A 27,525-nucleotide genomic window follows, 5' to 3' on the forward strand; every position below is an offset into this window, starting at 1 on the left:
GCTCGCTCACACGCTGATTGTCAGTCTGTGAGTTTCTTCGTCTGATATTATTGAAGATGGAGGAGGACAGAGAATCTCCACCACTGCAAGATGCTGCTCAGACGGGCTTTACAGAGCTGGAGGATGAGGAGGATCTGTTCGTCAGCACCGTGAGCGAGATGCAGGTGAGATCATTCGTGTTCAAGTGCATCAGAATGACTCAAACATTCTTTCTGCGTGGATTCACTGTCTGATGTGGTGATATATATCCTCCTGTGCTTATAATGTTTCTGTATATATTCGTTCATATTAGCGATACGTCATCGACTCCTTTTCATCGTATTCTGACATTTCAGTGAATTTCACGAGCGAGCGGAGGGTTGAACGCGCATGCGCAGTAAAGGCGCCCCGCTAAAGATCAACTCTGCGTCACATGAGCGCATATTGCATATTTACATCATTACAGTCATTTTTTTAGCATCCTGTTTTAATTCAAAAACTTAAAATTAAAATCTTTGCTGACAGCGAGCACATGATTATTATTAAGATCAACTAGAGTGTATTTTTTACATCTGGTTGTATTTCACCTCAATTCATTGACAGATATGGTCATGTGATCTTTAGTTAATTTAAACCTGGTCAGCAGATTTTTAAAACGGAGGCAGGCAACAGGAAGTCCTTTCACTGTCCTGTTCACACTTCCTGTGTTTCTGGTCATGAGTTTCTCTTGTGAGTGAAACATGTTTATGACAGAAGCATTCGTTCATTAGGCTGCATGTAAAACTTTAACTTAAATGACTTGATGACCTGCTGAAGTTTTTCATTGAAAGCGAGCGAGTGTCTTGACACATTAAAGGAATATTCTGGGTTCTTTACAAGTTAAGCTCCATTCTATACATTCACTCTTAAGGATTCATTCTTGGTCCGACTTTATTCTCTTTATACATGCTGCCTCTGGGGTCAATTTTTAGGCAATACAATATTAATTTTCACATGTATGCTGATGATTTACAACTGTATTTTCCTTTGGAGTGTGGTTGGATTATTGTAATGCTCTATATCTAGGCATTAGTGAATCTCTGGTTACTCATCTTCAGTATGTTCAAAATGCTGCAGCAAGAATCCTAACAGAAAGCGGGATCATATAACACCTGTGTTGATATCTCTTCAACCTGTAAAGATGTTAATGTTTGTCTACAAAGCGTTGCATGATTGGGCTCCTGAGTGTATATATGGGGATTTTCCACTGCGCGGTACAGCTCGACTCCGCTAGCTTTTTTGGGGTTTTCCACTGTGGATTGCACCTGGTACCTGATACTTTTTTAGTACTGCCTCGGTCGAGGTTCCAAGCGGGCCGAGCCGACACTAAATGTGATGTCATAACCCTGCAGATCACTGATTGGTCAGAGAGAATCGTCTCTACCAGCGTCACTGGATTTCCAACATGCGACATCAACCCGCTAGTTGTAAAGTTAGCAACAGCGCTAGCAGTATCATTTGTTCACGCCACTTTCGAATTGTGAAAAAAGAAACGGCTGTGCCGTAGTCAATAAACGAGGTGCAGACGGTCCTCTCGTTAGCGATGAGCGGAATGAAAAAGTCTCTCAGGAAGTGTCTCAGCTGTTGCCCGCACACGGATACCACCGGACCTCCCAACAGTGCAGGGAAAAGTTCAACTTAAGTGATGACAGAACCATCAAGGAAAAGAGGAAGTGGTTTGACCAAATGGACGAGCAATGGGAGGGAGAGTGCGCTGGACTGATCCACGATGGAGGATGGGACGTTTTGTTACGCTAACTCTATATTCTGCTCTATATAAGCTTCACTTTATTTAGTTGAGCAGCTACTGGAAGCTTCTAAAACAACCACTTGTGTAAAATCACCATCAACAACTGCTTTATGCAGCACAATGAGCTAGTCGCTAACAGCTAGCACTCGTGTTATTGTTTATGGTCAGTTTGTGTCATGTTTAAGATGATGTCACGGCAGTAGAGGCGGCGTAACTATGACGATCAGCCTATAACCCCACCCGTGATGAGGCGGCACTAAACTGCAGTGGAAATGCAAGCTCAGAAAGTAAAGCGAGTCGAGGCGAGTCGAACCGTAACGTGTCGTGGAAAAGTGCCATAAAGGACATGTTCATCCCCTACCAATCCCAACGTCATCGGCGCTCATCTCCGAACACGTTCCTAACTGTCCCACGGTCTCGCTTGAGGCGTAGCGGAGATCGCGCCTTGTCTGTTGCGGCTCCTGTGCTTTGAAATGCATTGCCGTTATCTTTAAAATCATCGTCAAGCACGGACATTTTTAAAAGGGAGTTGATAACATACTTATTTTAGCAGGCTTTTGGCATCTGATTAGGTCTGAGAAATGTGAGTGATTGGTTGTATAATTTATGTTTTTGTTGCATTTTATTTTTGTATGTTTTTCAGAGTTATTTATTATTTATGGACAGCACTTTGGTCCACTTAAATGGTTTTGAAAGTGCTTTATAAATAAAAGTTGAGTGAAGCTCAATCGACAGCATTTGTGTCATTATATTTATTACCACAAAAATGTATTTAGTATACATGTTACATGTATGTTGTGTGTTCCAGTAAGACACTTCCAATGCAAGTCAATGGGGTTTAATCTGTAAACATTAAAATACTGTTTCACAAGTATAAACACAAGACATGAACAATATGTGTGTTAACATGATTTTACTGTCATTAAATCACTTATTAATCACATCTGTGTGAAGATATGGACAATTTTACAACTTGGATGACGTAATGCCGTAAACCAATTAAACAACTATAAAATCGACGTTTTAAACAACTTTACAGGTCAAATTATACACGAGTTTGAACAGAAGAATTAATAAAAATGCTTTTGGAAAATTATAGGGATTAGTTTATATGATTATCTCACGATTCGATATAATCTCAATTCTATATAATAACACCCTAAATGACAAAATATTACAGAAAATTGTTTATTTTCAGAATTCTTTTTGAGTAAAATGCTCATTACAATTTCTCATCAAAATAAAGTTCTTTATTACACAATATAAATGCTCAAAGTTTAAATAATAAGAAAACATCACAGACAAATAAGCTTTTAAGAAATAGTGAGATTCAGTCCGATCAGGTGCAAACAACAGAACTGAACAGAACCGGTCCTGAACTAAATATGTGAAAGTGAATGTTTTATATTTAAATAATTTGTTTCTCATCGTTATTATAATCTAAATGTAACTTTGTAAAAATAAAAAAAATTCTACATTATATTAATTAATATTATATCGTGACGTGTATATATATATATATATATATATATAATAATATGAGCTCTCATTGTTTGAAATAATGTAATAATTTACAAGTAATAACATTGAGTTTACATTCATTTGTATAAGAAACACTATAATAGGTTACTGTCACTTTAAGAGTTTAACGAGCGGCTCACAGTGTTCCAGTTCAGCGAACATTAACGAGAATCTCTCGGCACATCCATGCTGCGTGAGATTAATATTTATTTATTGATCTGACTGTAAAGAACAGAAAAGAGATTAAAAGACGAGTCGCTTCATCTTTGATGGACACACATTACACGGAGGAAACATCTGTTTAATCTCAAGCACTTTTCATCAAAACAAGGAGATTTTCCAGATATTCCAGTTCTTAAATTTGTAAAAGCTAAATTAAGGGCCTTGTGTGACCCCTGTAAACAGTGTAGATAAAGTGCAGTCATGGTAAAATCAAGTGAGAGAGAGAGATGATGATGTTTAATCGCTCATTTCATTTATGATCACATTGACCGAAAACAATGTTGCACATTTCTAAATATCAACTAAAATTATAAGCTTCACTTTTCTATTTTAAACCCCATTGACTTGCATTGGAAGTGTCTCACTGGAACACATTTAAAGAAAGGTGGAACGAGTCGAAATACATTTTTGTGGTAATCAACATTATGACACACATGCTCGATTGATCTTAATGCGAAATATTCCTTTAACTTCTCTGTTGGCTGAGAAATAATATTTTCCAGCAAGTTTTCTTATTTATTTATGTGCATTTTCCATTTCCCTTTTGATTTGGAATTAGTAGCACATAATAAACAAGCAAAAAAAAAAGATCTAGAGCAAATCATTTGCCTAAAAATGTATGTACTCATATTTGGAAAGCGGGACCAAGTTATTGTTGTTTTGTATTTTCATCATAACTCCATATAAAGCCTCTGGCAACACATTTATCAGCTTTTAGATGAACTCATTTATTCTCAGTTTGATAATGACAGTAAATATATATGAATGTATTTATTAATGTTAATGTATAGAACGGTATTGTACAGTGATAACAACATAAAATATATATTAAAATGAGGTGAAATGACCCACAGATGTGTTTGAGATGAAAGTTATTCAAAATAAAACAAATTCAACTTTTGTGTGAATATTGTCCCAAAATCCCCGTATGTGGACATCATGTTTATCAGCGCGCCGACGAGTGAGAAATAAATGAATATGTTAATGCAGCATATCAAATGAAACTAGAGACTCTCGTCTTTACAACCAAATAGTTTATAATGATACAACATAAAGAGATTTCTTACCAGAGGCACTTTTGTTGGCGCTGCGTCCGTAGAAGCACCTCACAGAAACTTACATCATGTTGTTGTGTCACATGACCCGATGCGCAGATGCTTAACCCTTAAATGACCGTCTAGATTCTTGTGAACATTATTCAGTTGGTTTTTATTAATATAAATTATGCGTTGTGTATAGCAAAGTCAAAATACAACGTCCACACATGTGGACATGGGTTAGCACGAGGTTAAAATGTACCTGTTTACTCCACAATCTGTCACACAGAATGCCAAAGCTGCAGAATTGTGTGGAAACAGCTTCACTTCCTTTTCCTGTCTGGGATTCACCTTTGTTCAGTAAAATGACCTTGTTAACTGTGCAGAAGGAAACATTCTCAGTAAGCGTACAAAAGACCCAATTATTGTCTTTCTGGTTAGTTACTGTGATCTGGTGAAGCGTGGGCAGCGTGTTATTAACTTCAGATTTATTGCTTTAGTTTGCTTGAATGTGCCTCCTGTACATTGTGCTCAGAATGCACGTTTATGCACGAGTCTGAGAATAAAGAGTAATGTTTGTTTTCTATTGTGCTCTGAAAAAGGCCAGTCCGACATCTCCAGAACCTGCTCACCTGCCGACAGAAGACATCAGCAGCAGCTCTAATGGACCCAAACATCAGGAGATCTTATTAGACGACGATCAGGATGACCTGTTTGCTGGTGTGTCATTTAAAGATCTCATATTTGATTATTGATTATAAATGCAGTCTCAGTGTTTGTAGATTGTCGGTGTATTGATCTGAAACACTCTGGTGTAGTTGAAAGTGTTTTTATTTTTTACGTTTGTGCAGAAGCCACTGAGGAAGTGTCACTGGACAGTCCAGAGCACCAGCCAATCCTGTCAGACGGCCCGTCGCCCGCCATCACCCCGGTCTCACCCACCATCATGATCAACCCGAGAGTGGACGCGGGCATGTTCGACCGATCGCCGGATGAGGTGAAGAGCGTTCCCTGACAAACTGTTAAACAACCAGTCTTTGAAACTATACTGTTGCTTAAATACTCCTAGTTACACATTTAGCCAATATTGATGTTATTACAATGTAATTACATTGTAACTAATATGCAATAGTGTTTTATGCATATACCTGAGACATGTCCTGCCATTCCAGTGACTCACTGACAGATTTGTACTCTCTAGGATGAAGATGATGAAGAAAACAGGGATAAATTTGACATCCAGATATCCGTGTCTGACCCTGAGAAAGTTGGTAAGAATCAGACGCCGTTAATAGTCGATAATCAGAATATTTAATCTCCTCTATGTCTGTTTGTTATTGCTGTGATGAGACGAGTGCTTGTTGGTTCTCTGGGTGTTGCAGTGTTATCAGATGTGCTATGAAGTACTGTTTTACTGTCAACATCAGCAGCACTCTTTGCAGATTACCGTAAATGTACAAATCCATTATTACGGTTGAAATGTCTCTGAAAGCTTTCAGTGAGAGTTCCTCATTTCTCTAAATAAAACTGGACAGTTCATGAACATTATGTGTTGAATAATATTCTGTCGTCACCGGCCAGCTTGATCCCTCGCACGCCCCATCAGGCTGATTGGGGACCAGGTGTGCGTCGTTCCAGCCTGGCCACGCCCTCCTGCGCTACACAGTGCTATTCCCAACATTTAAGGCTTATATCTTGACTTGAGTGTTTGGTGTCATTGTAAAGACAACTTTTCCAAACTTTACGAAACATTATTATACATTCTGAGACTTTCTGAGAAACTGCTGAAAAATCATGAAATAAATTGTTCTTATTTTTCTTATTTGACATTTTATATCTCTGGGTGTAAATAATGTGGCTCCGAAAAACCACTTTTGTTTTGTTCCCAATCATGTCGACAGTATCTGAGACCATTTTTGTGTTGATACGACAAAGCGATCAAAAGTTCCAACATTACAAATATAATGTATCATAGTGTCCAAAAACATCTCCAAACAAATAAAAGATAATAATTGTACATAAGAACTAATTACACATGCAAACACAACAATGACTAAAGGTTTGCATAGCATGCACACATGATTTTAGTCATGAGATTTCACAGAATGAGTTTCATTCTGTGTCATTTGAGTCATCATTGAGTCTGTGTCGTGTATTTGGCGCCATCTCCTGGTGGTCATATGTAACATTGTGCTTCATGTGGATTATCTAATGATCTATACATCTGATTATCTTGTGTGTGGACTCGATTGAAAGATAATCACAGACTCTAAATAATCATATGTGATGTTTTATGTTCCTTTTATTTTATAAGTGAAAATGTGCTTATAAGCAACACCAACATAAATGTCAAAGACTTAAATGTAGCTATTACTCGCTATATTTTAATCTGTGAGTGAAACAAATAGTCGGACAGGGCTGGACAATAAGGACTGCCAATGGCCCGGGGCCAGTGTGAGAAAGATTTGGGCCAGTTGCTAGAACTGTCACTTGCCCGTTAAGTCAAGTCAAGTCAAGTGGTTTTTATTGTCGTTTCAACCATATACAGTTAGTACAGTACACAGCGAAACGAGACAACGTTCCTCCAGGACCATGGTGCTACATAAAAACAACAAAGGACCAACACAGGACCACATGAGACAACACAACGAAATAAAATACCTATATAAAATACCTATATATATATATATATATAAGTGCACGTGCAAACATGTGCAAAAAGTACAGGACAGTACAACAAATTACTGACAATGAACAGGACAATAGACACAGTGCAGCGCCGACAGTACACAGTAGTGCAAAAAGATGACAGTTTCTAAAAACGTAAACGTATGAGATAGTGTTAACTTAATACGAATTTCCAAAATTTCCAAACCTGCTTTTTCCACTTTTCTTTTCGACATGATTCAGTTGAGACCGTTGATCTATGAGTGATTGAGACTCCGCTGCAGCTTGTCGTCATCTTTTGCTTGTTGTGAGTGTTCGAAAGTTCCCGCCTCTGCATCGGTACCTCCAGAAATTCTGGTATTGTAAGTAATATTTTGTTTGAGTACCGACTTGGTACCGGTATTTTTGACAACACTAATTCGGACACATTTTTATAGCCATAATGGTAGAAACAGCTATTTATCATTTTTGTCTTGGGGCCCGACCGGACCAGTAGAAAACAATCCTTCGCATTGACCCTTGGCTGGTTGTATTTTACTCTTTGAGAACTTTCCAACAACACATGACACATGACTATTTGATCAATCTGATGTTTTTACTGATTACAATAATACATACAATGCAGATGTTTTTATAAATGATCAAAATGTAACACTTCTGATTTATCTGCAAATTTGAATCAGTTGTTCAGTTTTGGTCATAATGTCTACATGCATTATAAAGTCGAGCTTCTAAACTTTCTAACGATTCCTATTTTGTGTCGCTCAAGACTGGAGTTATTAATATATATTTATTTATTTTTATCCCCTTTTCTCCCAATTGGGAATGCCCAATTCCCACTACTTAGTAGGTCCTCGCATGATGTTGTTTCCAGCTCCGAACATCATCATGTGTATTCATGTGTATTTGTTTGTTACTTCTAGGTGACGGCATGAATGCGTACATGGTCTATAAAGTGACGACCAAGGTGAGAAATCTACTCTAAATTGCCTACGAGCGCAATTAAACTCGCAGATGGGCTGTTCACAAATGCACGTGTCACTCGTCTGTTCTGTGTGTCTCTACAGAGCAGCCGCTCCATCTTCAGCAGAGACGAGTTCTCAGTCAAGAGGAGATTCAGTGATTTTCTGGGATTACACAGTAAATTAGCCTCAAAGTACATACACGTGGGATACATTGTGCCCCCTGCGCCAGAGAAAAGCATTGTGGGTAAGGTCTGCATCCATGAGGTTATTGTGCATGATATAAATGTTCAAACAGCTCGACGTGTCCGTCTCTGCGAGCATGTTTCGGCTGTTCTCTGGATTTCTCAGTCTTGTGTTTATATCCATGTCTGTTTCGTCTGTTTCATCTGTTCCAGGAATGACGAAGGTCAAAGTTGGAAAGGATGATTTGTCATCTGTCGAGTTTGTAGAGAAAAGAAGATCTGCTTTGGAAAGGTATTCAAAAGAACAGTCCAATGAGTTTACAGCTCGAGTCAAAGGAACGTTTCGGGTTTAACTCAGTCAGTCGGTTGATCAAACGTGTTTCAGAGGGATATACAGATGCTAACCGCAGCACTTCAACATGTTGACTAATGGATATTCAACATATAAATAGCCTAAATAACATATTATTGCACAAAACTATTAAATTAAGAAATGAGAAAGAGCTCCACAAAACCACTTATGCACATCCTGAATGCAGAATGATGCGTATGAAGGTAAATTAGTTCCTAATTGAATTTGTATGTTCTTTCAAGAGTGGACATTATATTTTGGCTTCACTATATGCAACGCATAATTTAAATTAATTTAAACTGATTGAATAATGTTCACAAGACTCTAGACGGTCATTTAAAGGTTAAACTTCTGCTGCATCGAGTCATGTGACACAACAACATGACGTTGATTTCCGTGAAGCACTTCTACGGGCGCAGAGTCAACAAAAGTGCCTCTGTTAAGAAATCTCTTTATGTTGTATCATTATAAACTATTTGGTTGTAAAGACGAGAGTCTCTAGTTTCGTTTGATATGCTGCATTAACATATTCATTCATTTTTCGCTCGTCAGCGCGCTGATAAACGTGATGTCCACATACGTGGATTTTGGGACAATATTCACACAAAAGTTGCATTTGTTTTATTTTGAATAACCTTCAACTGTAGCACATCTGTGGGTCATTTCACTTCATTTTAATATAAATTCTGTAATGTTTCATGTTGTTATCACTGTACAATACGATTCAATTCATTAACATTAATAAATGCATTTCTATATTTACTGTCATTATCACACTGAGAATAAATGAGTTCATGCAAAAGCTGATAAATGTGTATTTCAGAGGCTTTATATGGAGTTATGATGAACATAAGCTGCATTTCAAACTGTTCTGAGACCAGTGCAGACAGACAGCTCACTGGAGGTTAAATCATGCACTAAATAGGGAGCAAGGGAGCATCCTATAGCTCTCTATAACTGTTCTGAGACCAGTGCAGACAGACAGACAGCACACTGGAGGTTAAGTCATGCACTAAATAGGGAGCAAGGGAGCATCCTATAGCTCTCCTATAACTGTTCTGAGACCAGTGCAGACAGACAGCTCACTGGAGGTTAAGTCATGCACTAAATAGGGAGCAAGGGAGCATCCTATAGCTCTCTATAACTGTTCTGAGACCAGTGCAGACAGACAGCTCACTGGAGGTTAAGTCATGCACTAAATAGGGAGCAAGGGAGCATCCTATAGCTCTCTATAACTGTTCTGAGACCAGTGCAGACAGACAGCACACTGAAGGTTAAGTCATGCACTAAATAGGGAGCAAGGGAGCATCCTATAGCTCTCCTATAACTGTTCTGAGACCAGTGCAGACAGACAGCACACTGGAGGTTAAGTCATGCACTAAATAGGGAGCAAGGGAGCATCCTATAGCTCTCTATAACTGTTCTGAGACCAGTGCAGACAGACAGCACACTGAAGGTTAAGTCATGCACTAAATAGGGAGCAAGGGTGCATCCTATAGCTCTCCTACAACTGTTCTGAGACCAGTGCAGACAGACAGCACACTGGAGGTTAAGTCATGCACTAAATAGGGAGCAAGGGAGCATCCTATAGCTCTCTATAACTGTTCTGAGACCAGTGCAGACAGACAGCACACTGAAGGTTAAGTCATGCACTAAATAGGGAGCAAGGGAGCATCCTATAGCTCTCCTACAACTGTTCTGAGACCAGTGCAGACAGACAGCACACTGGAGGTTAAGTCATGCACTAAATAGGTAGCAAGGGAGCATCCTATAGCTCTCCTATAACTGTTCTGAGACCAGTGCAGACAGACAGCACACTGGAGGTTAAGTCATGCACTAAATGGGGAGCAAGGGAGCATCCTATAGCTCTCTATGCATCTACCCTGACTAAGATTAACAGAGCTTGACTTGGATTTCACCCAAAATATTCCTTTTAAATAGAATTGCTCACCTGAGTCTTAAAGCATTAGTTCAACCTGAGATAATAATTCAGTCATTGTTTCCTCACCGCTGTGTTGTTGTAACTCTATATGACTTTCTGTCTTGTTCTGAACACAAAGGGAGAAATGGTGAATAAATGTTGTGCTCAGTGATGTCATACAATGGCAGTTTATGGTGACACCTCTTCAAGCTTCAAAAGAACACAAAAGTATCATTCAGAAGTTTAATTAATTATTCATGAGCTCATGATTGTTATGAAACGATAAGATTTGATGAGAAACTGAAATCTGATGTGTTATTTAGTGTAAATGTTCACTGTTGATCTCCTGTGTGTGTTCATGATAGGACACGAGAGCAACAGTTCACACAGACCCCTCACGACATTGGGGCGTTCAAGAGAAAACTCGTTGTGTTTATCTAAAAACAGTGATTGTGACAACAGAACACAACACAACTGCACACAAAACAGAGAACAGAACTTACTAAACATGTCTGAAAAGTTCATAGTGGATGAATTGATGCATTTCTGTGCCCAGCCTTATTATTGTTATATAGCAGGTAGATACAGTCACATTGTGTCCTAACCTGATGGCAAACAACATTGTGACAACATTCTATTGATTACTTGTTTTCTATTTTCGGCATCGCGTGGGTAACTCCGTCCACTGTGAACTGGCACCGGTCCAAAAATAATAAGGCTGGGCACAGAAATGCATCAATTCTTGGACTACAAACTCTTCAGACATGTTTAGTAAGTTCTGTTCTCTGTTTTGTTCAGAACAAGACAGAAAGTCATATAGAGTTACAACAACACAGGGGTGAGTAAACAATGACTGAATATTAATTTGGGGTGAACTGTCCCTTTAATGTCTGTAGTTCTTTAAGCTAAATGTCTGTAGAAAGGAAGAAAAGCGTTTGGTGAAACATTCCTCTGTCTCTCTGTTGGGTTAAATGTTGTTTTGGGTGTGTAAAGATCACTCGTGTTCTGGTCTTTTGTGGTTAAAAGGTTAAACAACAAATATTAATAAATGATGATGGTTGAGCTCAGGAGAGAGCGCTGCTGTCAGCGCCGCTGGTTTTCTCCACAGCGTCAGCGCCGATCTCCGGTTTGACACGTCTGGCGTTCTGTACGCCGCTGTACTGCTGGTTTTGCACAAACTGATGAATTGAATAAAAATTAAAGTTAAGTGAGGCCCTGGCATTTCTGTGCCCTTTTATCAGCGCGTTGACTGACGTGAAGGTCAGCGGTTTTGACGGGTTTCTTCCATCAGCGTTCAGACTTCATCTGTTAAAGAACTGAATCCTGAAGCCTCTTAACAGACACGCAGAGATCATTAAAACATGCTAAAAACACTTTACATTCATCCGGGTAATGACCTGTATGTTTTAACAGTGTTTGTGTGTGGCAGGTATCTGATGCGGACGGTCAAACACCCCGCGCTGCTCAAAGACCCGGATGTTTTACAGTTTCTGGAGAGTTCAGAGGTAAAATCACAATGACTTACTGTAAAACACTTCAAAGCTTTTCAACTGCTTTTGTATTAGGACCCAAATTACAGATTAAAGCTGCGTTCACACTGCCAGCGACAAAACGACCTCGTCTCATTCATTGTCAATGAGAGCTGGCAACACGAGCGACGGCCACCATTGGCGACCAGATATGGGCGTGTCCAGTGGCGCGTCAAAGTTGAGAAATTTTTAACTTTATGCAAATGAAGCGTGACTTTCGGGAGCGACAGCCAATACGAGAGAAGATGGTAGAGCTCACGTGATCCTAATAATTAATAATTATGTTTAGACTCTCCACACACACCACTGGCGACATGCAGCGTCTTAGTAGCTGGCAGAGTGAACGCAGCTTAAGTTTGGACACATTGCAGCACCAAAATAGTTTATTATGTAAAAATAAATATAAATGTCCTTAAAATCCAGCACTATTACTATGAACTGCATAGACACAACAATAGGATGAGTTCATGTCACACAACCGATACATGTTGACATCGGTCTTCCTTCACGAGCTTTTACGGAGTGACGGATTAATTTGTGCCAAAATACTCTAGAGATGAATTGGATGCATGACCTTTGACCTCAGCAACAAAAGAAATGGGAAGCGTTTTCTGTTCTCTTTTTAAAAGTCTATTTATTTTCGGGCTGGAAATAAATAACTAATTTTATTTACTGTACGGAAAATGGAGACTTCACCCGCAAGCAGCGAGACAGATACATTGTATATCTGTATGTATACTGGCTAATAATGCATTTAGAATGCACACTTAAGTTTCTATTGCCAATAAATTGAATTTGCCCAATTCATCCTATTATATAAAAAAAAGTCCACTGATTTTATGGGATTTATAATAATACGTGTATCAACGATTTATACCTGTAAAAGTATGTCTTATTAACTCTACCCACAAACAAATAAACATATTAACAGGCACATATTTGAATAATTAAAATAAATGATGAGACTAAGCATCAAGTTCGTGATTATATATTTTTTCATGTTTGTTGTAATGTGCCATGATTAATCACAGAAAACTGTTTGATTAATTTATATACGATTCACAGGCCTAATTACATGTATCATGTATGCATCAGCCACTAATATTAATATTAAAACCATCAGCATATTGGTCATAAACATGAAAACACTGATATAAAAATAGATGCTTTAATTGGAATTTTATTACTCTTATTTTTTTGAATTGAATAAAGTCTATAATATTTTTTTTCTGTGTGTAATATGAAGAAATACCTACAAAAATAAATGAAATTCTATGAATACATTTGTCATATCATATCATATGATTATTGTTATATAATATTATTATTAATGTTATTGTCATAATATGATTATTATTATATAAAATTATTATTATTAATATATTGTCATAATATGATTATTGTTATATAATATTATTAATATAATTGTCATAATATGATTATTATTATATAATATTATTATTAATATAATTGTCATAATATGATTATTGTTATATAATATTATTAATTATTAATATAATTGTCATATGATTATTATTATATAATATTATTATTATTCATATAATTGTCATATGATTATTATTATATAATATTATTATTATTCATATAATTGTCATATGATTATTATTATATAATATTATTATTATTATATGCTATTATTAATTAATATAATTGTCATAATATGATGATGATTATATAGTATTATTATTATTATTCATATAATTGTCATAATATTATTATTATATAATATTATTATTAATATAATTGTCATATGTCAAATATTGTAACTGTTTAAAACTGTAAGTGCCAAATAATCTCTTATTCTGCACATCAATCGTCATGTTAACATGTTTATTATTTATTTTTTTAAATCTTGTATTCGTGTTTGATTTTGTGTTTATTAAATGTTGTCCTGTTCAACAGATCCAATCCATGTTCAATGGAAATGATTTATTGTAAGAACAGTAAAATAGCTTTTTTACCTCCTTGTACATGATTTAGCATTTCTTATTTCTAACTTATTTGCTAAATGAATTGATGTGAGTGGCACAATGTCAGTGTTGGTACAGTATCAGCCCAAAATGTTCATACCAGCGCACCCCAACCTAAACACACAGGATTATTCGGTTAGTTGCATTGCGTTATTTCGATATAGCATCATGTTTCCTTGCTTTAGCTCACGACCCATGGTTGAGGAACACTGCTTTAAAACATGATAAAGATGTTGTTAATCTTATTTAATGGTGGTAAAATCACAAATATAAAAGTTTCTCAGTCTGCACTCTAAAGGAAATAAATGGTCGCGCCTGTGAACGCCCCTGAAAGCTCACAGCGTCCGTGTTAACTATGTATTATTGAAGACTTGAGCAATTGAAACGGGCTAAATGGTCCGGGGGCAATTGAAAGCTATTTTTGCCCACGGCCCTCTGAGAGTTTCCCTGTGTGAGATGTATTAAATTAGAGCCTGCATTGAAATGTATAGGACTGGAGAACGTCCCGTGTGCTCGCGGTGGAGGGGCGGGGCTGCAGGGAGGGGAAACTCTCCCTGTGGGATCCGAGCTGCGGCCTGTTAACCAGTTTGTTTGCCCTTATTTGTCATTTTATCCCAGCTGCCGCGAGCGGTTAGCACACAGGCGCTGAGCGGAGCCGGCATATTGAGGATGGTAAACAAAGCGGCCGACGCTGTCAACAAAATGACAATCAAGATGAATGAATCGGATGCGGTAAGGCTGTGATTTTTACACTTGAACAATGAGACGAATTAATGAGCTGCTCGCTGCCTCCAATCCTGAGAGAGAGAGAGGGCAGGGGTCATGTGACACGGCTGTGGTTTGGACTCTTGTAGGGGACAGTGGGGCTAGTTTTTCCCAGGGTAAGTGTAGTTTTGAAAGTCACACACACACACCTGGATGTTCATTTTCACCAGTATTGCCCAGGAACACTCATACACACACTAACCCTCGCCCTAACCCTTGACAACATGCCCCGCTAATCTGGAACGTGCTACTAAACCAGTAGTGTAGCATTCATGCGAGCATTAATGGGGTGAACGTGTCTCCGCACATGCATTAAACGCACTATTACTGGCTTTTCAGCCAAATATAAATATTTATGAAGCACAACAATATTTAAAACATTATTTTGGTAAACAAACATTTATGACATTTGAAACACGTGACAACAAATCTGCCTTTATAATGCTGTGGACTCTTGTCTGGATGTATGCCAGTTTGTTTATGTTTATCAAACAGATAAACACAAATATGATGATGTGTATAAGATCAAAGACGATTGACGGCTTTGAAGTTGATGTTTGAACACAACGTTCAACCCCTCTGCTAGAGAAAACACTTTTGTGTAATTGGACTTTTGACTCCAAATCTCATCGTGACCGAGATATAGCCCTTGTGACAACTAGCCCCGGTCTCCTCTGTATATGCTTACAGATATTTTGGAGCATTTTAGACATTTTAATAAAGAGTAGCATTACCGTTTATTATAATCGTAGTATGTTAGCTTTATGATGATGCACTGATTGGAGAACGCTGTTTATTGTGTTGATGTATCAAGTGGTTTGAGGACAAACAGCAGCAGTTTGAGAATCTGGATGTTCAGCTGAGGAAACTTCATGCCAGCGTGGAATCACTCGTGTGCCACAGGAAGGGTGAGATACATTTAACCCTTTAAGCTCAGATGGGCCCGTCTGCAGGAAACAAATATAATCATAAATACATTAATAACTTCAGTCTTGAGCAACACATGATAGAAATCGTTTGAATGTTTAGAAGCTCGACTTTCCAATGCATGTAGATATTATGACCAAAACTGAACAAGTACATTAAATTATCAGACAAATCAGAAGTGTTACATTTTCATCAATATTTATAATCAGTAAAAAAATCTGATTGATGTGTCATGTGTCATATCTCGTTGGAAAGCTCTTAATGAGTAAAATACAATCTGACTATTTGTTTTATTCACATATTAAAATATAGCGAGTAACAGCTAATTATATGTCTTTGATAAATATGTTGGTGTTGCTTATATGACATGTTTTCACTTATAATTTTACAAAAATAAACGGAACATAAAATATCACATAGTGGAGGTGATTATCTTTCAAACGAGTCCACGCCAATACATTTTCGTTTTTTTTGAAAACGCGTCTTTTTCTCCGTTTTGGCCTTCCGTCCGCACTGAGTTTTTTGAAAACGCACTCCAAATTGGATAAATTTGAAAACGCTGTTTTGGCGTCATAGTGTGGATTGTGAAAACGGACGCTTTGGAAAAGGATGACACAGTTTTAGTCATGTGATCTATCCAACCAAAACAATCAAGATGGCGGCCCGTGTTATAGCGGCGCTGTTGTGTCTGATACTCACTTTGATAGCGTTGTTAATAAATAAATGTCACTTTGTAGAATCTTCAGATTGCGTTCCTTCAAAGGCGAAGGGAAGTTCACTCAACGACGGAACGCGAGGACAATCGCGTTTCAGTCCGTACATGCAGCGGGGATTTTCCGCATGCGCAGTGACACGATTTAAGCGCTCTCATACGTTTCAGTGCGGACGAGCAACTTTTAGAAAACGCTTGAAAACGTTAGTGTGGACGAGGAGCGTTTTGAAACGAAAATGCCGTTTTCAAATGACCGATTGCAAAGATTATTAGATAATCCACATGAGTACACTGTAAATACTAATTGCAATCTAAAAATGATTAAAAAAAATACTAAAGTTTTACTATTTAGTTTGAATTAAGTTACCGTTACTCTCTAAATGCTAAAGTTGTCATTTAATAAAAACATTTAAGTGGTCCTAATTAAACATTACTTCAAATGTCACATTTGGGAATCATAACTGAAATACATAAATTCTATAAACTTTGGCTTCAAGTACAGCTGATCAAGTACTCCAAATTACGGCTGTGTGGAATACCCACAATCCCTTGCGCTTGAATAAATTATGTTTGTTTGGTCAAAACAAAGGAACTAATGTAGGAAAATAATAGTTTTTAATTAAAAAATGTATTTAGTTTAATTCTTATGACTATTGTTGATGTTTTGTTGTGGCTGGGATATAATAGAGATTATTGTGATGTCACCGACGTTACCCCGGGTGAATTTAGAGCCGGTTAAGTTTAAGCCATTCTTCTTTACTCAATTGCTGGTTACAAAAGTGCAGATTTATGTGTTGTTCGCTTATAACTTCACAACATATTAACGGAACATAAAATATGACACATCATTATTTAGAGGTGGTGATTATCTTTCAAACGAGTCCACACACAAGATAATCAGATGTATAGATCATTAGATAATCCACATGAAGCACAATGTTACATATGACCACCAGGAGATGGCGCCAAATACACGACACAGACTCAATGATGACTCAAATGACACAGAATGAAACTCATTCTGTGAAATCTCATGACTAAAATCATGTCTGCATGCTCTGCAAACCTTTAGTCATTGTTGTGTTTGCATGTGTAATTAGTTCTTATGTACAATTATTATCTTTTATTTGTTTGGAGATGTTTTTGGACACTATGATCAATTATATTTGTAATGTTGTAACTTTTGATCGCTTTGTCAAATCAACACAACATTTTCTCAGATTTCCAAAAATACGAAGAACACAATCTTCATTAAAGCATTATTTCTTGATCAAATTCATGACGTGTAAACTGTAGTTAATAGTTGTTCAGTGGGACCGCTGACCAATCAGAATCAGTTTTATAATGAATGACTAATCTGTAATTATTAATAATAAACATGTGAGGTCATGTATGTGCTGCAAACGTCATGTCGTGTTCTCTCTAAACGGCAGAGCTGTCTGTGAACACGGCGTCGTTTGCGAAGAGCACCGCGATGTTGGGAAACTCGGAGGATCACACGGCGCTGTCGCGGGCGCTGTCTCAGCTCGCCGAGGTGGAGGAGAAGATCGATCAGCTCCATCAGGAACAAACATACGCTGATTTCTACCTGTTTACTGAGCTGCTGGGGGATTACGTCCGACTCATCACTGCAGTCAAAGTGAGTGGACGTGTGCTTGAAGTTGTAAAGTCGTCATGTTTAGTGCTTTTCACAACACACATAGTTTCAAAGCAGCTTTACAGAGAATAAAGTGATGATAAATCCCAATATCGATCTTTTACTCGATGCGCGACTCGAGCAAATCACTCATGCAACCAACTTTCACACTATGTGACTGAAAATGGTAAATGTTGATGTTTCACTCAGCAGTGATTGAGTCGTATAATGGAGAAGTTCAGCTCTGTGTTTAGAGTAAATATATGTGTTATAATGTGTCAATGATTAATTTTGTTATATTGTTTCTGTTCTTTACAATCCGCTGTTGATCAAAAACAACAAAAATAGAAACATTTCATTCTAATAAAGAAGCTGCTTGACTCCAGTCTTGTTAATATGCACTCAAACAAAACAAATCGCTGAACTGCCGGTTTTCTTAAAGAGACAGTACCAATTTAGCACTCTTATGTAAATACTGTAAATAGTATAAATAATGCATGTAAACAATGTTACAATATATATGGTATATATGCAATACTGCAATTTGAAGAAATAATATTTATTATGTTTGTACATTTTTATTTGATCCAAATTATGAAAAACGAATGATATAATAAATATTCTAAAAAAATGTAATGTACCTAGTTTGAAGGTCCCCTGTATGATTTACAGTATTAGCTGGGATCGGCTAGGTGATATGCAAAAAATATCTTTAGATTTAAAACATTGTGATATCTGAATACATCGTCAAACCCAAATTGTGCGTGTGTGTGTGTGTGTGTGTGTGTGTGTGTGTGTGTGTGAGTGCGTGTGTGTTCTGAATACTGCGTGCATGAGTGTGCGCGTGTGCGTATGTGTTCTGCATTGTGTGTGTGTGAGTGCGTGTGTGTTCTGAATACTGCGTGCGTGAGTGTGCGCGTGCGCGTATGTGTTCTGCATTGTGAGTGTGTGTGTGTGAGTGCGTGTGTGTGTGTGAGTGCGTGTGTGTTCTGAATACTGCGTGCGTGAGTGTGCGCGTGTGTGTATGTGTTCTGCATTGTGAGTGTGTGTGTGTGTGTGTGGGCGTGCATGTGTGCATGTGTGTGTGAGTGCGTGAGTGTGTGTGTTCTGAATATTGCGTGCGTGAGTGTGCGGATGTGTTCTGCATTGTGAGTGCACGTGTGTGTTCTGCATTGTGAGTGCACGTGTGTGTTCTGCATTGTGAGTGCACGTGTGTGTTCTGCATTGTGAGTGCACGTGTGTGTGTGTGTGTGTGTGTGTGTGTGTGAGTGCTCTACATAGTGAGTGTGAGTGCACGTGTGTGTGTGTGTGTGTGTGTGAGTGCTCTACATTGTGAGTGTGTTATCGTCTCACCCCTTCATTTCTGAGTGTGTATGTTTAGCATTGTGCTTGATGTTTTGTTTGTCAAATTAAAAAAGGTCTCGCGTGTGTGTGTGAGTGTGTGAGTGTGTGTGTGTGTGTGTGTGTGTGTGTGTGTGTGTGTGTGTGTGTGTGTGTGTGTGTGTGTGTGTGTGTGTGTGTGTGTGAGTGTGTGAGTGTGTGTGTGTGTGTGTGTGTGTGTGTGTGAGTGTGTGAGAGTGTGTGAGTGTGTGAGTGTGTGTGTGTGTGTGTGAGTGTGTGTGAGTGTGTGTGAGTGTGTGAGTGTGTGTGTGTGTGTGTGAGTGTGTGAGTGTGTGTGAGTGTGTGTGTGTGAGTGTGTGAGTGTGTGTGTGTGTGAGTGTGTGAGTGTGTGAGTGTGTGTGAGTGTGTGAGTGTGTGTGAGTGTGTGAGTGTGTGAGTGTGTGAGTGTGTGAGTGTGTGTGAGTGTGTGAGTGTGTGTGAGTGTGTGAGTGTGTGTGAGTGTGTGAGTGTGTGAGTGTGTGAGTGTGTGTGAGTGTGTGTGTGTGTGTGTGTGTGTGTGAGTGTGTGAGAGTGTGTGTGAGTGTGTGAGTGTGTGAGTGTGTGTGAGTGTGTGTGTGTGTGTGTGTGTGTGTGTGAGTGTGTGTGTGTGTGTGTGAGTGTGTGAGTGTGTGTGAGTGTGTGTGTGTGTGAGTGTGTGTGTGTGTGTGTGTGTGAGTGTGTGTGTGTGTGTGAGTGTGTGTGTGTGTGAGTGTGTGTGAGTGTGTGAGTGTGTGAGTGTGTGTGTGTGTGTGTGTGTGTGTGAGTGTGTGTTGCACTGAGGATCTTTTAGAGTCTCATCCTGTAATTTCTGTCTGTTTTTTTCTGCATTGTGGCTGATTTATTGATTATATTTGACAGATAAAAAAAAAGGCTGTTTTTTTGGTCTTTCCCATTAATTTTGAATGGTCAGTCAATAGACTTATCGAATCAAGCCCAATTGTTTATGTTCTGTTTGTTTTAATGGTGGAAAAGTCCACAAGTCTTGTACTGCTCAGATAAAGGAAACCATTTGCTAAAAAAGTGTGCGTCCGCTGTGTTGCTCTCTACTTTTTGAAGTTCATTTTGGTCTCTGACCCCAAAACCAAAGACAAAAATAAAGCTGATCATGTTCTCACACACGTCATATGTCTCCGTCAGGGCGTGTTTGACCAGCGGATGAAAACGTGGTCCAAATGGCAGGACGCTCAGGTGATGCTGCAGCGCAAGAGAGAAGCTGAAGCCAAACTACAGTACGCCAACAAACCCGACAAACTCCAACAGGCCAAAGACGAAATCAAGGAGGTACACCACACGCACAAACATCAGACGTGTTACTCAGTGTATGTGAGCGCATGTTTCTCACGAAAACCGTTCAGTGGAAATAAACCTGTAGGGGACAAACGTTTGAGATCTTATATCTCGGGTTCGGGGTTGATGGGAGTTCATTAGCAGGTTCCCTGTCAGTCTCTTCAGTTCATTCATATTTTCGCTGACAGCTGCAGGAATTCATAAGTTATTGATTCTTTTAAGCACAAACATTATCAGCCTCTTTAATTTCTGCATTTTCCCCGTCACGCCCCCCACAGGAGATTGAGGAGGTAGGACCTACACTTTGATTTGCTGTTTTCATCACGTCTGCTCTTTTACAAATTCATTTGCCACTTATTGGTGTAATTTATGTCCGTTCCATGAGGTAATTAAACCTAATAATGGATCCATTATTCCTTCTTTTTCTTACACTAAAAACATGCTTAAAATACTATATTTAACCCTTTAAGCTCTGAATGTGTTTTTAAAGAAAATGTTTATGATATAGATTATGATACATTCTGAGACTAATAAATTGCTGAAAAATCACTACAAAAAATTGAGCCAAAAAAATTTACTTTTTATTTTTCTTATTTTTCTAATTTGACATTATATATCTCTGGGTATAAAAAAGGTGGCTCCGAAAATCTGTTTTTGTTTTGTTCCCAATCACGTCAACAAAATGTTTGTGTTGATTAGACAAAGCGATCAATAGTTGCAACATTACAAATATAATGTATCATAGTGTCCAAAAACATCTCCAAACAAATAAAAGATAATAATTGTACATAAGAACTAATAACACATGCAAACACAACAATGACTAAAGGTTTGCATAGCATGCACACATGATTTTAGTCATGAGATTTCACAGAATGAGTTTCATTCTGTGTCATTTGAGTCATCATTGAGTCTGTGTCGTGTATTTGGCGCCATCTCCTGGTGGTCATATGTAACATTGTGCTTCATGTGGATTATCTAATGATCTATACATCTGATTATCTTGTGTGTGGACTCGATTGAAAGATAATCACAGACTCTAAATAATCATATGTGCCATTTTATGTTCCGTTTATTTTTCGTGAAGATATAAGTAAAAACACGGCATATAAGCAGCAGCAACATAATTGTCAAAGACATATAATAAGCTGTTACTAGGCGTGTTTCATCAGAGCCCTGTGATCGATATTCCGATATGATGTACCAATTTGTTTTTTCTTTTTGCCCTCAGATGCAACCAAAATATATTTAGATTATTTAGAACAGCTCTCTGTATACACATGGGGACATCCACAACTATATAAGGTACTTCAGATGTTAAAAATAACGTCACAGTTTAGTCCAATTCAAAATACTTACACACCCGTGACTTGTTTCCAACTATCCGTGCTATCCGAGGTTTTCTTGGCTACAACTTCCACCGTTGTAATGAAAAGTTCCGATACAGTTAAGTGGGATAAATGTAAGTGTGTAAAGTCTTATAACTGATCCTGGAGCAGCTGTTTCGCTTTCCCTCGTTAGTGCGGTTCAGAACGCCGGCGTTGTCCAGATGTTTCACATGATGGTTGAACTTCTCCATGGTACTGATAAATAGCAAATTCTCATGTTAAATTCAAATGTGTCACATGTGCAATGATATCGATGGAAGCCCGAATTAATCACGCATGTGAGCCGTTCTGCGTTTGTCACGAGAGCTCGCATTTTAAGGAGCGCCCGGTTGATGCACGCGCACTGATCCTGTCACTGGTCTGGAGAAGCTCTGTTGTCCCACTTGAAAAGCATATTTAGCGCTCAAAGTAAGAAAGTCGAGCTTCTAAACTTTCAAACGATTCCTATTTTGTGTTGCTCAAGACTGAATTTATTCATATTTCGACAATAATTGGTTTTCTTGTGGGCCCATCCGAGCTTAAAGGGTTAAAGACACTTACAGAAAGTGTTAGTGTGATTGTGACTGTGACTGACTAGTTACTTAAACACATTTTTATATTTCAATGTACATGGGCTGATGTTTTATTTGCAGTTTGTTTTTATGCAGCATTCATTGTAGTTCACAGCCCTCATTTCATAAATCACATCGTTTAAGTTCATGATCATCGACTCACACGACCATCTGCTGGCATACTGTACATGTTCTGTGTTTTATTTACTCTTCTGGAGACAAACACTGTTAGAGACATTCACTTTTATCAGCTCGTTGTGTTTGACTCACGCAGGAGGCTGTAAATGTGTGTGTGTGTGTGTGTGTGTGTGTGTGTGTGTTCAGTGGGAAGGTAAAGTACAGCAGGGGGAAAGAGATTTCGAGCAGATATCAAAAAACATCCGTCGAGAGGTGAGCAGGTTTGAGGTGAGTTCAGCTGTCAGGAAGTTTTTAAAAGCAAAGTTGAAATCAAACTCTTGTTTCTCTGACCCGACTGTCTTTTTGACTTCACAGAAAGACCGAGTGAAGGATTTCAAACTCGTCATTGTTAAATACCTGGATTCTCTAGTTCATACACAACAGCAGGTATCTGTTTTAGTCATGAGTGATACTAACATACTACTCATACTGTATACTGCACAAGTAGAACACACTACAGAGCACACTTACAGAGCCAAGAAAAAGTATGTGAACCCTTTGGAATGAGCTGGTTTTCTGTATTAATTGGTCATAAAATGTGATCTCATCAAGTATAGACAATCACAATGTGCTTAAACTAACAACACACAAACAATTATAATCTTTCATGTCTTTATTGAACACACCCCAGCTCATGGAGTGGTGGCGGCGTAGTGGGCTAAAGCACATAACTGGTAATCAGGAGGTTGCTGGTTCGATCCCCACAGCCACCACCATTGTGTCCTTGAGCAAGGCACTTAACTCCAGGTTGCTCCGGGGGGATTGTCCCTGTAATAAGTGCACTGTATAATGCATTGGTACTCAGAAGGTTGCTGGTTTGATCCCCACAGTCACCACCATTGTGTCCTTGAGTAAGACATTTAACTCCAGGTTGCTCCGGGGGGATTGTCCCTGTAATAAGTGCACTGTATAATGCATTGGTACTCAGAAGGTTGCTGGTTTGATCCCCACAGTCACCACCATTGTGTCCTTGAGTAAGACATTTAACTCCAGGTTGCTCCGGGGGGATTGTCCCTGTAATAAGTGCACTGTAAGTCGCTTTGGATAAAAGCATCTGCCAAATGCGTAAATGTGAATGTAAACATTCACAGTGTTGTGGATAAAGTAAGTGAACCTTGGATTTAATAACTGGTCGATCCTCCTTTGGCAGCGATAACCTCAATCAAGCCTCTCCGATAGATGCGGATCAGACCTGCACAACGTTCAGAAGGAATTCTGGATCATTCTTCCTTACAGAACTGGTTCAGTTCATATTCTTATGATGTCTGGTGTGAACGCCTCTCTTGAGGTCATTCCACAGCATCTCTATTGGGTTCAGGTCTGGACTCTGACTGGGACACTCCAAAAAGGGGATTTTCTTTTTTTGAAGACATTCTGTAGATGATTTACTTCGATGTTTAGGGTCATTGTCCTGCTGCATCACCCAACTTCTACTGATCTTCAGCTGGTGCACATCCTGATATTATCCTGTAGGATTTCTTGATAAACACGCCCAAATCATGATGCTCCCTCCACCGTACTTCACTGTTGGGATGATGTTTTCATGTTGGTATGTGATGCCCTTTTTATGCCATACGTAGTGCTGCGTGTTCTTCTCAAACAATTCAACCTTAGTTTCATCAGTCCACAAAACATTTTCCCAGTAGTGTTGTGGAGTGTCAAGATGGTCTTTGGCAAACTTTGGCACAGAAATGTTTTTGTTGGAAAGCAGCGGCTTCCTTCATGATGTCCTGCCATGAACACACACCTGTTTAATGTTTTCTGTACAGTAGACTCATGAACAGAGATGTTAACCAGTTCCAGTGATTCCATCAAGTCTTTTTCTGTCACTCTAAGGATCTTTATTACCTCATTGAGCATTCTGCGGTGTGCCCTTTGAGTCATCTTGACAGATGAATATCTAACGGCCACTTCTAGTGAGAGTACATATAGGACTAAATCATCTCCATTTATAGACAGTTTGTCTCACTGTGCACAGATGAATATCTAACGGCCACTTCTAGAGAGAGTACCTATAGTACTAAATCATCTCCATTTATAGACAGTTTGTCTAACTGTGGACAGATGAATATGTAACGGCCACTTCTAGTGAGAGAACCTATAGTACTAAATCATCTCCATTTATAGACAGTTTGTCTAACTGTGAACAGATGAATATCTAACGGCCACTTCTAGTGAGAGTACCTATAGTACTAAATCATCTCCATTTATAGACAGTTTGTCTAACTGTGGACAGATGAATATGTAACGGCCACTTCTAGTGAGATTACCTATAGTACTAAATCATCTCCATTTATAGACAGTTTGTCTAACTGTGAACAGATGAATATCTAACGGCCACTTCTAGTGAGAGTACCTATAGTACTAAATCATCTCCATTTATAGACAGTTTGTCTAACTGTGGACAGATGAATATCTAACGGCCACTTCTAGTGAGAGTACCTATAGTACTAAATCATCTCCATTTATAGACAGTTTGTCTAACTGTGAACAGATGCATATCTAACGGCCACTTCTAGTGAGAGTACCTATAGTACTAAATCATCTCCATTTATAGACAGTTTGTCTCACTGTGGACAGATGAATATCTAACGGCCACTTCTAGAGAGAGTACCTATAGTACTAAATCATCTCCATTTATAGACAGTTTGTCTAACTGTGGACAGATGAATATCTAACGGCCACTTCTAGTGAGAGTACCTATAGTACTAAATCATCTCCATTTATAGACAGTTTGTCTCACTGTGGACAGATGAATATCTAACGGCCACTTCTAGTGAGAGTACCTATAGTACTAAATCATCTCCATTTATAGACAGTTTGTCTAACTGTGGACAGATGAATATCTAACGGCCACTTCTAGAGAGATTACCTATAGTACTAAATCATCTCCATTTATAGACAGTTTGTCTCACTGTGGACAGATGAATATCTAACGGCCACTTCTAGTGAGAGTACATATAGTACTAAATCATCTCCATTTATAGACAGTTTGTCTAACTGTGGACAGATGAATATCTAACGGCCACTTCTAGTGAGAGTACCTATAGTACTAAATCATCTCCATTTATAGACAGTTTGTATCACTGTGGACAGATGAATATCTAAACTCTTCCAGATAACTTTTTAATCCTTTCCAACTTTATGCAAAGCATCAATTCTTGATTGTAGGTCTTCTGAGATCTTTATTGCGAGTCATGGTCCACGTCAGCAGATGCTTGTGAATAGCAAACTCAAAATATTTGAGTGCTTTTTATAATTCAAAGTAGCTCTAAGCCACACCTACAATCTCATTTCATTAATTGAATGACAGGTTTACCAACCCCTGACTCTAATTAGCTCTTGTTGATGTCATTAGCCTAGGGGTTCACTTACTTTTTCAACAGCACTATGAAAGTTTAATGGGGTGTGTTCAATAAAGACATGTAAGATTATAATTGTTTGTGTGTTGTTAGTTTAAGCACATTGTGTTTGTCTATAAGATGAGATCACATTTTAAATCAAAATCTAGCTAATCCATAGGGTTCACATACTTATTCTTGCCTCCTGTGATTTTTATCATCTCCGTCTTGGCTTAGTGGTTGATTAGATTAACATTTACAACATTTTAGCACTCAATAAAACTGAATCACATGCAATATAATGAGGTCAGGTGTCAACAATTTAGCATGTAGCATAGCATGCTATCCTCACATAATGCTAATCATTTGCTATTTTTAAAGAATAGTATGCGGTATAGAGTTTATATTGCGCAGTAGTAAGTTAGTATGCTAATCCGATCAGAGCAGTAACTAAAATAAGACTAAGAATCGTTCTGATCAGATGAGCTGTCACATTAATTAAGTGTTTCTTTTGTTTCTGTGTTTCAGCTAATAAAATACTGGGAGGCGTTCTTACCTGAAGCCAAAGCTATCGCGTAATCGGACACAACTTCCCTCGACATCTTTATTCTACATTATGATCATGGGCTGCACACACATCATTAAACACTAATTAGCACTACAATAAACACAATATGAATCTTTCCATACTTTGTACCTTTCTGGTGTGTAAAGATCAGCGTTATGATTTATTCAGCTCTTGAGATAACACACTTCCGCTGAGGGTCACCAGAGGTCATGCTCTCTGTTTTGGGTTTAATGCTCATTTGACATTTCTTATCAATGAAGGAAAAATATAATTCAAATAAAATGTCATTATCTCTGATTTAATGTTGTAATAGGCAATGATCCGAAAGGGGAACGCCTTCTGAAGCAGAATGTTTTTTCTTGTATGTAAAGAATGACCGCATTAGTACTCGCAATCAGAATTTAAGAGTATTAATAATCATTAATTGGTCGGCTTCTCATCATGCGCTCTGGACCAGTTGCTACTTGCATCGACGTATATACAGTACATATGTGTATTTTTTTGATTTTGCTTTGTTGCCTGAATTTTTATTAAGTTTGAAGATTTCAGTTGATTCATTGTACTAACAGATTTTTTAATCACAAGTATTTTTACTCTACATTCCTGTTCAACAATATGTGAAAGCTAATAAAGAATCA

At 38.3% G+C, this 27,525-nt stretch overlaps 2 protein-coding genes and 1 long non-coding RNA gene across 18 annotated transcripts in view; 2 read left to right on the forward strand and 1 right to left on the reverse strand.

Annotated features, from left to right (window-relative positions):
• The window catches only part of LOC127620735 (synphilin-1-like), a 108,272-nt gene that overhangs the window by 26,743 nt on the left and 54,004 nt on the right, over positions 1-27,525 (forward strand). The window contains exon 11 of one of the 15 annotated variants that reach the window (XR_007967784.1): positions 9,897-10,085. The exons of the other annotated variants lie outside the window; for them this stretch is intronic. The gene's annotated coding sequence lies outside the window, so the exon portion shown is untranslated. Of the gene's footprint in view, positions 1-9,896; positions 10,086-27,525 lie in introns of those variants that run through there. 15 annotated transcript variants of the gene reach the window in all.
• The window catches only part of LOC127620747 (uncharacterized), a 95,969-nt gene that overhangs the window by 23,198 nt on the left and 45,246 nt on the right, over positions 1-27,525 (reverse strand). The window lies entirely within an intron of this gene.
• On the forward strand, positions 1-27,525 carry LOC127620740 (sorting nexin-2-like). The gene is made up of 15 exons (XM_052093951.1): positions 1-164; positions 5,151-5,268; positions 5,400-5,545; positions 5,750-5,819; positions 8,139-8,182; positions 8,283-8,424; positions 8,576-8,654; positions 12,065-12,140; positions 14,774-14,887; positions 15,735-15,828; positions 17,993-18,198; positions 20,713-20,856; positions 23,126-23,206; positions 23,294-23,365; positions 26,848-27,525. Exons 1-15 carry the CDS (start codon positions 57-59, stop codon positions 26,896-26,898), a joined length of 1,545 nt encoding a protein of 514 aa, XP_051949911.1. The 5' UTR covers positions 1-56; the 3' UTR covers positions 26,899-27,525.

This window comes from Xyrauchen texanus, chromosome 27 (assembly GCF_025860055.1).
Source record: "Xyrauchen texanus isolate HMW12.3.18 chromosome 27, RBS_HiC_50CHRs, whole genome shotgun sequence".
Taxonomy (NCBI): Eukaryota; Metazoa; Chordata; class Actinopteri; order Cypriniformes; family Catostomidae; genus Xyrauchen; species Xyrauchen texanus.

Bases quoted from the DNA above. Each gene is read 5' to 3' on its own strand.
- LOC127620740 (XM_052093951.1), top strand. From the start codon at position 57: ATGGAGGAGGACAGAGAATCTCCACCACTGCAAGATGCTGCTCAGACG. The intron at 165-5,150 runs GTGAGATCATTC...GCTCTGAAAAAG, and splicing joins GCACCGTGAGCGAGATGCAG to GCCAGTCCGACATCTCCAGA. The intron at 23,366-26,847 runs GTATCTGTTTTA...TCTGTGTTTCAG, and splicing joins TAGTTCATACACAACAGCAG to CTAATAAAATACTGGGAGGC.